Source organism: Magnolia sinica, chromosome 16 (genome assembly GCF_029962835.1).
Source record: "Magnolia sinica isolate HGM2019 chromosome 16, MsV1, whole genome shotgun sequence".
NCBI lineage: Eukaryota > Viridiplantae > Streptophyta > Magnoliopsida > Magnoliales > Magnoliaceae > Magnolia > Magnolia sinica.
Window position 1 is genome coordinate 1,663,048 of NC_080588.1, and position 10,299 is coordinate 1,673,346.

General features: G+C 38.2%; 1 protein-coding gene across 2 annotated transcripts; it reads right to left on the reverse strand.

Annotated features, from left to right (window-relative positions):
• Positions 1–1,062: 1,062 nt before the first annotated feature.
• On the reverse strand, positions 1,063–9,954 carry LOC131228657 (protein HOMOLOG OF MAMMALIAN LYST-INTERACTING PROTEIN 5). 2 transcript variants are annotated; one of them, XM_058224472.1, is made up of 7 exons: positions 9,690–9,954; positions 9,485–9,585; positions 4,279–4,388; positions 4,070–4,145; positions 3,175–3,318; positions 2,061–2,143; positions 1,063–2,015 (listed from the first exon to the last, which is right to left on the reverse strand). In XM_058224472.1, exons 1-7 carry the CDS (start codon positions 9,787–9,789, stop codon positions 1,232–1,234), a joined length of 1,398 nt encoding a protein of 465 aa, XP_058080455.1. In that variant the 5' UTR covers positions 9,790–9,954; the 3' UTR covers positions 1,063–1,231. The 2 variants fall into 2 exon arrangements, with proteins under 2 accessions (XP_058080455.1, XP_058080454.1); XM_058224471.1 differs by having other exon boundaries at positions 1,063–2,143; positions 9,690–9,953.
• Between the last annotated feature and the right edge of the window lie 345 nt (positions 9,955–10,299).

Here is a 10,299-nt window from a genome sequence, read left to right on the forward strand (position 1 = left end):
TAAAAAAATAAAATATAATAAAATAAAAAATCAATCCATTTGCAAGGAAATAACTTAGATGGTTTGGATGGTGATTGATGATGGTGGTGGTGGTGGGCCGGAACACCCTAACCCTCCATTTTCCTGTTCTTGCCACTAGCTCCAAAATGTGGAATGCCAGGTAGGATCATGTGGGTTACTCCAACACATACACTAGGTGAATGCAGGATACTTTGTAAATGGATTCATATCGCAATCTGTAAATGAAATTGTGATGTAATTATTATATGCATAGCTAATGAATTAGTGTATAATCATACATCCCAAAGTAATGCAAATACGATACATGAAGACTTTAGCATCTGAATTTGGGTCATCTTCCAATGATCTATATATATATATATATATATATGGCAGGTCGAAAGAACAAGAAATAAAATATCTCAATTGGATTGTTTCAAACCATTTGATAATTTGGCTCTTGCTTTGAACATGAACAGCCACCATAACCTTTGTAAAATCAAAGGGTTTACCCCTATCAAATAAACGGTTTGTGTCATTAAAAAAGACCTAAATCCAACAGCTAGAGTCCCGACGAATCTGATCATAATAGTCCTGGATGTATTCAAGCAAACCTCATGTAAATTTGCATTACAACGGAGAATATAGAACCATAATTTTGGGTTGCTACTGTGCAATCAAAACCCTTTCTTCAGTTTGAAGATTTGTCTCCTTGGGGACAGACAATGTCCGATAGAGCAATTGGTCGGACCCAATAACTGTACATGTGGGGCCCACATTTCGGTGATCCTAACAGATCTTGTGGATGGGGAGAGATTAGAGCACGGCCCATCCAATGATGCAGGGCATCTTAGATTACCGAACAGTGGACTGCACCTGCACCTTCATGATTTGTAAAAAACTAGTACTCTGTTCTTTCATTCGTAGCATCATGTTATCCAATCTCCTTGATAAAGGTCCGTTAATACGCTGATAGATGAAAATGTGAATCTGTGCAAATTTTCAAAGTAATTCTGCAAGTGGAGGTGGGGTTTATCCTCAAGAAAACAAAAACAAAAACAGTGGGTGGTGTTTATGGTGTGATGATTCAATAAAAAAAAGTACTGCAAATATATGCATTCATCCATCAACCTGTACAACCAATCAAACTTGTACAAAACACCATTCACATTCATGCAACACAGCCAGAAAGAAAACCCCAACTTTAAAGCAGTATATATCAGGTATAGACTTACTGACTCGCTGATGGATTTGCTGATGGATTCGTCAACAACTCTAGTGAACGCCTGAGGAAATCCACAGCGACCGGCACATCGTCGAACGCCAAGGCTCCAACTGCAAACCTTGCCGCCTTATGCGCCTCAGCAATCTTATCCGGAGGTGGCAGATAGTTGCTGTCATAAACGAAACTGTTGGTGGATGGGGGTGCAGGTTCAGGCTGGCTCCCATTCCTGCTGCTGGAATCGTATTGCAAAGCTGATGTGTAGTTTGAGGGCAGTGAACTCGACTGGTGTGGTTGCACAGTTGACAGGTAGTTTGAGGGTGCTGAACCTGACTGGTGCGATGGCACAGCTGATGGGTAGTTAGAGGGTGCTGAACCCAACTGGTGAGATTGAACAGTTGGTGGGAAGTTTGAGGCTGGTGGGCCAGGCTGGTGTGAGTAAGCAGCATCAGAGCCTTGATAGTAGGAAGGATAGTGGTCAGGAGCCAATGGCAGGTTGCTTTCATTAAAGCTAGGATAAGACTGGTAATTGGCATAAGAGTGAGAAGGGTCGGAACTTTCATGTGAAGGATAGGTTTGTGGGAAGGGCTGCTCGTGTGAATAGGATGGATGATGGTACGGCTGAGGATAGGAATCTTCGGATCTGCCGGTTGGAGGTGGCGGCGGCGGTGGTGTTTGCTTGAAGTCATTGGAAGGAAAATCGGCAGAAGAATATGACGAAGGTGAGGTATGAGAGTTTGTGGACGGTTGCTGATTGACATTTTCTACGAATCGAGATGATGTATCAACTCTTGGCTGGTTAGCTGGGTCTACAAATTGAGATGATGTGTCAACTCCCGGCTGGTTAGCTGGGTCTACAAATTGAGATGATGTGTCGACTCCCGGCTGGTTAGCTGGATAGCTCTCTGTTGGTCCCAGGTCCTGCAACAAAAGATTTGCTAAGATAAATATTTATAGCATTAGTTCATAGAGGCGTTATATGATGCTTGATTGAGGGAAACGGCAGTTTCTGATCTACCCAGCCATGGTATGGGCCATACCCACCTTTTGGTAACTATGCTGTTTATTTGGTGAGCATGCCCTATAATCCCATCTAACAGACCACTAGCCATACAATGAAAATGCACAATTACAACCAATGGTCCGGATTTAACCAGGGGGCTCAAATTGGATGATTAGGATAATTTGATGGTGCCAAATATTAGGGGTCTCCAATTCACCGGGGGAGCCATCAAACGAATGACTTGGATCACACAAAGGTGGGCAAATACAGTTTTCTGGGTCAAACAAAACCTCAATCGAGCATTGCATATTTATTCCTTGAAGGAATTCAAAAGCGAGGGTGGTTATGGTCAGTGTGACAAATATCACCGATATTTGGTTTTTTTTTTTTTTTTTTTTTTTGGAATCTCATGATAATATCACAGAAAAACAATAAATGATTGTTATCATGATATATTCGCGAGATTTTCAAAATATTGGCAGATTTTAAAATATCATGTTTTTATCGTGAAATTAACTAGAAAATAGTAAAAAGTTCAAGGAATTTGTTATATAAATATATATTTAAATTTAAGTAATTTATTAATTCACCAAAAAAAGTAATTTAATATTTTAAAATTTATTTAATTTATTAATTCACAAATATATATATATATATATATATATATTTAAATATCTTTATTTTCAGTGAGATTTTTCCTGAGAAAACATTCAAAATTTGAAAATCTCCTGAGAAATTTCTATGCCGAGAAATTGCCTAGAACAAGTTTTGTCACCATGGTTACGGCCTATATGGAGTATGAGTGCCAATTTCAGAAATTACTGCAGTGTATTTGGCACATTTTAATCGAAATGAAGAGTCATGTAAGCATATATGGAGATGATTTTGTGGAGGTACAATTTCTAGTTTTTTTAGGAGGTATGGGCTATTCTCGAGTTCAGAAGCATACATATGTGGTGCTGGATGTATTGGTGGAGGGGATTGACAGATCTTTCTCTCCACCAGGGGGGCCTGGCTCAGGTCTCCTCCCTTCCTTCAAAGCTTTCCTTATATCTGCAGCTTTCCAAGCAGCATACTTCTGTTTTTGCTCAATCTGTCAAAGAAAGGGGGATATTAAGGCCCTACAATGAAGTCCACTTGGCAGCATCAAATCAGAATAATTTTTCAAATTAAATATAAAATTACAGAAAAGAAAATTTCCTCTGATATAATATGATTCATATGAGAACATGATTGCTGCTGTGATGAACGCTTCATGGACTTCAATGACACACATTAAAACATCTCGATTTACATGGCACTCATGTACGGTGACCATTGATTTGCTTGGCCACCACATTGATGGGCCATGACCTGAAAGGCAAGGCAATTGGACTGTTCTAGAGATCCGATTGTCCAGGAAGAAGTGTGCTTAATGAGCAACTCGTATGAATAGGCAAAGCTAACAAGAGAGAGAGAGAGAGAGAGAGAGAGAGAGAGAGAGATCATGACAATCGGATGGTCAATTTGGTCAGGGTTGTGCAGGTCCAATCGCTTTGGACTTTTGGCCCATAATTGACGGCGGGCTTTTCGCAACAAGACAGAATGATGCAACAAAGTGTGGGTCACACAAAAACCCAGGAGTGGACCCGCAATCTGTTCTGAATAAATAGGTCATTGACTTGGTGGCCCACCAGATCAACAGTCAGTCCACCATAAATGCTTGCCAAAAATACAGTAGCAGAGGCACTGCAATTACAATTGCGTTGGATTGCAATTTCATCTCCTCTCTCTACAAAAATCTGAAAGCGTGGCAAAGAAATGATCTATTTAACATCACAAACTATAACATGATCAGGACTCACATCGGGCTGGAGTTCACCAAACTGATTCAGTATCTCAAAGAAGATGCTAGCAGCATAAAAGGTTTTTGCAGTATTCCTGTAAAAAAATCCAGCATGATCAATAATCAAGTCACCATTCAAAATTACATAGAGATAATCACTGAATGTGCAACAAACAGAAATCAATTGTTAATAAAAATGCACAATAAAAGATGCAAAGTGTGTTGTACAGGTCAGCTCGCCCAGCCCGGTCTTGCTTATCAGCCTTTGCAAAGACATTCAAGGCAAATCCTTCCACATACAAGTTATCTTCAGGCCCTAACTTCAATGACTTCTTATCCTGTAAGAAGAACAAGAAATATACCCAAAAAAGTAAGGAGACATATGGAGCTCCATCAAATGACAAAAGATCAACGATTCATAATCATGGAGATATGTACAAATGAAAATACATACACAGTTTAAGCAGATAGCAGAAGTCTAGTAATTACAGATCTGGAATGACAATTTCTTTTTTCTTTTTTGAAGAGTATATTCAGGATAATTAATTTAGCATCCATTAATGTTTCAGAATTATGAAAGTTTTAAGGGAATCACCACATGCTATAGCCCAAGAAAAAATATCTTCTTCATTCCATCATAACTCCTTAGAAAAAGAGTATATGCATGTATATATATTCTTTCTTAAAGTACGACAAAACCCTAATATAATCCTAACCATCTATTACTGCAAATCCTAACCATCTATTTCACTAAAATATTCAGAGTAACTAAGCTGCCATTGAATCCTGTCATAACCCTATAACTATAAGTAAATTGGTCGTAACTCACTCAACCGGAATCAAAATAGCAAGATCATGGCGGGCTCATTTTAAAGCTAACACAATAAGCTTTCAAACAGGACCAATTTCATGTTATTCAAACATAGTTTGAAACCCAAAAAGTGGTCGACAAAATAAGTGACAAAAATACAAAGGGGAACTTTTTCAACAAATCATGGACTTAACTCTAATAATAACCAGTGTTTTAAATATCGACGATATTGGCCGATATATCCCATGATATATCTTGTATGCCACCTGTGCGATACGAAACAGGTAGTGCCGATATATCCCACCTATTTGATCTAGTGAACATTTTCGATTTTCGATCCATTTTTTTGTTGTAAATCACATTAAATCAGTGTCAAATGGTTATAAATCTATGATTATTCATGTTTTCCATGAAAAATCATGGATTTGGAGCTTCGATTTCGAGATTTAGGGAGACGGGCCAAGTTACAAAAAATTGGGAAAAATCAAAATTCTCAATTTCTCGCAAATCAATTGCAATTTTGTATCCAAACACAAAATCAAACATGTATGTAACTTGATCTAGTGATTCTCCTTTTGCTTTTGAATGTATTGCTTGTGTTTCCATGCATGTCTTCTTACGTTTATAAGTTATATGAGTAGACTTTGAATATACTTGCATCAGTTCAATTGGACAATGCATATATTAGGACCCCATACAAAGGAAACCCTATTATGTGCACTTTTTTTTTTGTAATGTTTTGATTTCTAAGTGTGTATTGATGTCTTTTTCAGCAATCCCTGAAGTTTCATTGAAAAATTCAACCAATTTCCCAATGTTCCAATGTTTCCCAACAACAACAATGCATTACGCGATACAACCGATATATCCCATGCGATAACCGATACGTATCCATATCCCAAGGGTGCAATACATTATGCGATAATGATATTTAAAACATTGATAATAACAACTAATTAAATAATTGTTAGTATGATCTAGAATGCACATTAGGATTGTTGATCTTTCATTGGATTAATTAGACATTCAATGTTGCTCAAATCTTCAATCTAGACGGTTGGATCATCTAGATCCTCCTTGATCACGACCCTTGGATGGGCCCAATCTTTAATCAGCCAGCTTATGTGGCCCAGATGCATCAATAAGATTTTAGAACCATAATCAACGAGCTTGGGCGGCCTAGGTGCATTAGTAAGATTCTAGAACCATAATTTTGGGTCACTAAAAATAGCAATCAAGATAGCTAGATGACCCATAATCTAGATCATGCAATTTGGAACAGAAAACATCCAGTGGAAGCTTAGGAGGGGTTGGTCAGTCAAGAAGAAGAAGATTTGGAATGGCAGAAGAAGGAAATGCAATTTAGAACGGGAAAAGGTCCCGTGCAAGCTTCCATGGAGAAGAAGAAAAAGGTTTGGAATGGAAGAGGAAGAAGATGCAATTTGGAAAGGCAAAACGTGGTTAGAAGAAGACGAAGTCCCAATAAGAGATAAAATGAGTAGCTTGTATGCAACAAAACAGGAGGGAAACATTGATTTGGGTTGGATGATTAGCTCATATGCAACGAAACAAAAGGAAAACATTGATTTGGACCTAAAAGGAATTAGGTTGAGATTATACATTGGATGAATTGGCCGGGTTTGAAAGCTTAAACAGTGACATTTTCTATCAGTTCACGATTTAGACAAGAAATGAGCAAGTTGATCATATAACAACGTGGTACATGTATAACAGTAATTAGGGGTTTTGTTGGTGATGTTCTCATAGGGTGTTAGTGTGGATATTAAAACAATATATGACTCAGCCAAATCAAACAACCAATAATGGAAACCACACGCCTGTAATGACGAATCATAGATGGCTGAAATATAGATGTTGCTAGGACAAGGCGCGGATGACGTTGTTTTCTTTAAGATAATCTACGTCCCTCAATTGATTCGACCGTTGCAGCAGGCTCTAGATGCGCTATCCCCAGCATACAACACACCCAGGGAACAGTTCTCTTCGGCATGTACAAGCCGCAGGAGAACCCAACACCATATTCATCAAATAACTATCCTTCAGGTTCTTTCATATATATTTCTTCTTTCAATTCACCGCTAAAAAAAGTAGTTTTAACGTCCATTTACTTCATATGAATGGATGTCATCTTAGAAACAGGGAATTATGTATCAAAGTGATCAACGCTTTCCTTCTGTTTAAAACCTTTAGCTACTAACCTAGATAAAACCATCAGCCTTATATTTCTTTTTTAACATCCATTTACATCCTAAGGTTTTTGCCTCAGGAGGTAGGTCCACGAATTTTCACGTGTTATTAGTCCTAATAAACTTTATCTTATCTGTAATTGCTTCTTTATAAAAGATTGTAACATGTGAAAACATAGCGTCCTCGAATGTCAGAGGATCACCATCTAATTAGGCAAAAAAACATAAAAATCAAGACCGTAATCCTTGGCAATTCTAGGCCATTTACTCCTTATTTCATGTTCAAACTCAGGATCTTCTAAGTCAAGAGAGTGTTGGTATGAAGGGACCCCCACCATTCTTTAGTTTATATGGAAATTTATTTTCATAAAACTTTGCATCTCTATATTCAATTATTATATTTTTAACAATATCTAAGAATCCACAAGCATTGCTATGAGATGCATACCCTATAAGTACACACCTGAAAGTTCTGGATCCTAATTTAGGTCTTTGGGATCAATTAGCCAAACATGGGAATGACAACTACAAGCTCTAAAATAACTTACATTTCGTTTTTTACCTTTTCATAACTCATATGAATTATTTTAGATTTAGTTGTAGGCACTCTATTTGGAATGTAGCAAGCAGAATAAAATGCTTCTCCCCAAAGACTTAAAGGAAAACCAAAACTTAATAACCTGATATTCATCATATTAATTAGAGTCCTATTTTTACATTCTGCTACCCCATTTTGTTGAGAATGATAGAGAGCAGTAACCTCATAAATAATACCATTATATTCATAAATATTATCAAAATCATTAGAAGTATATTTGTCACATGTATCACTTCTAAGGATTTTGATTTTTCTGTACAATTAATTTTTCTACTTCATTTTTAAAAAAATTATAAATTTAGTAAGTGTTTCATCCTTAGATCTTAACAACGTACGTATTTCTAGGAATATAACGAAATATTTCTTACCCCCTCTAGAAAATGTTTCATTCAGGTCACATTTATCGAAATGTATCAATCTCGATAACTCAAAATTCCTTCCTACAACAAGAAAAGGATTTTTGTTCACCTTGGTTTGCGAACAGGACTCGCACTTATCAAATTCATTATTTTCTGAATAAGGAATTATACCACAAACAAACATATTTCTAATAGATTTAACATTTGCATGACTTAGTCCTCCATAAACATTACACACCATGTAAGCATGAGAGATTTTACTCATATGAACATTGAGTTTAAATATGCCATGATCATGATCTGCATAGCCATTTCCCACAAAAGATCCATTCTTTGTAATGACTAATTGATTAGACTTATAAACTTGTTTTAACCTTGACTTATTCAAAAGCGATCCTAAGACCAAGTTCTTGTGCATGTCTAAAACAAGAAGAACATTGGCTAATGTAATAACCTTCCCCTAAGGTAAACACAAGATCCACTCTTATATCCAAACCATGTCCGCAGTAACTGCATTGCTCATCTAAACCTTTTTACCAGTTGCAGACTCTTGAAATGTCTTAAACGAATAACGGTCATAACGCACTTTTGTGTTAGCACCCATATCAACCCACCAACCATCACATAGTCCCAATCTAACCAAATTGACCTCTGTGATGACCGCCACAATATCGAGCTCCTCGGCCAGATTTGCTTGAGGAATAGGTTTCCTTATGCGATTGCAGCGCTCTCTTGCAAAATAGTCCGGTTTGCCATATACATAACAACCAGCAGATTTATCCTAGTCTGTGGATTTCTTATTCTTAAGCTCGAGCTTAGGCTTAGGTTTCTTTCTGACGTGATTAGGATGGTTCAGCTTCAGGTTATTGCGTTTTCCCTTAGGCTGGACCTTCTCATGCAATACATAGATTTTTGACACTTCCTCCCTTGCTTCCTCATTTTTATCTTGCATCAAAATCACATCTCAAAGGACACTTCCTAATGGACAGAAGGAAGATCAATCATCACCATTGGTTTCTATGTTCCAATCAATCGAACATGACAAATACTGGTACCATGGCGTTTGTATCAGCACCCAGACTAGTGGTTCAAATACGTCGATCATGGGCTGAGCAAAATGAAAAATTGAACAAGTTAGTCCCAACGCATCTGGAACAAAATTTCGAAATCTGTGCCCTAAGCACTCCTGATTGGGAAATATCAACGACACTGATAGATACAAGGGATGCGATATGTTATTCTGAACATCGAATCCACCACATCAGCCAAGGTGTATTAGGCCGAGGCATTGAAATCGCATCTCAGATAACACTTTGTAACGGACGACAGGGAAACGATCATCACCATGGTTTCTATATCCCGATCCTAGATATTTTTCGCATCACAAAAGTACAATTCAACGCCCATAAATATTCAAAACGAAAAACAAAAAAGAAGTGGAAATTTTCGAAGATCTGACCTTCTCGAGCTGATTCATGAGGGAGACGAGGATAGCGTTCGTAGTCTTCGTCCGCTCCTTTGGAGGAATCCTCAGCCCTCTCTCCATCGCATACAATCGGCCTGCAAAAAAGGGAGAAGAAGGAGAAGGAGAAGATCGATTACTGGAAATCTAGGGTTAGGGTTTAGAGGCAATTTGGTAATTTTTGGGAGTGGTGAGAGATTACAGTAGTAGGCGACGAGGTGCTCGTGCTTTTGAAGCTCGTCTGCTCTCTGCAGGTATGGAAGGAGGAGCTTCGCCGGCTCGTTGTCCGCGCTACTCCCCATCGATATTCCGGAAGCTACAGTGTATACACGGAGACAGAGAGAGAGATAGAGGAAATGACTGATTGGTTATTCAGAGTAACTATTCGCATACACGGCTTTCTTTCGGTGTATACGCCCCTCTCTTCCAATACGTCGACCTCTGCTTCCAGCTAATGTACGCCTGCGGCGTATCGATGGGAAGCGTTGGGTCGAAGCCGTGTGACCGATGTTCCCGAGATTTTCGAATATCGCGAAACTATCGTGAAAAACATACTAAACGATATCATCGCAATATTATCGAGATATTTTTAAAATATCGGAAGACTTACATTGTCGCGTTTTTATCGGGGTGAGGCCGAAACATACTAAACGATATCATCGCGATATTATCGAGTTATTTTCAAAATATCGTAAGACTTTACTTTGTCGCGTTTTCATCGGGGTGAGGCCGGCGCCCAGCCTAATCTTCTCCCTGTTGTGGAGGATTCAGCCGCGTAAACGACGAGATTTTTAAAATATCGCGAAAACACA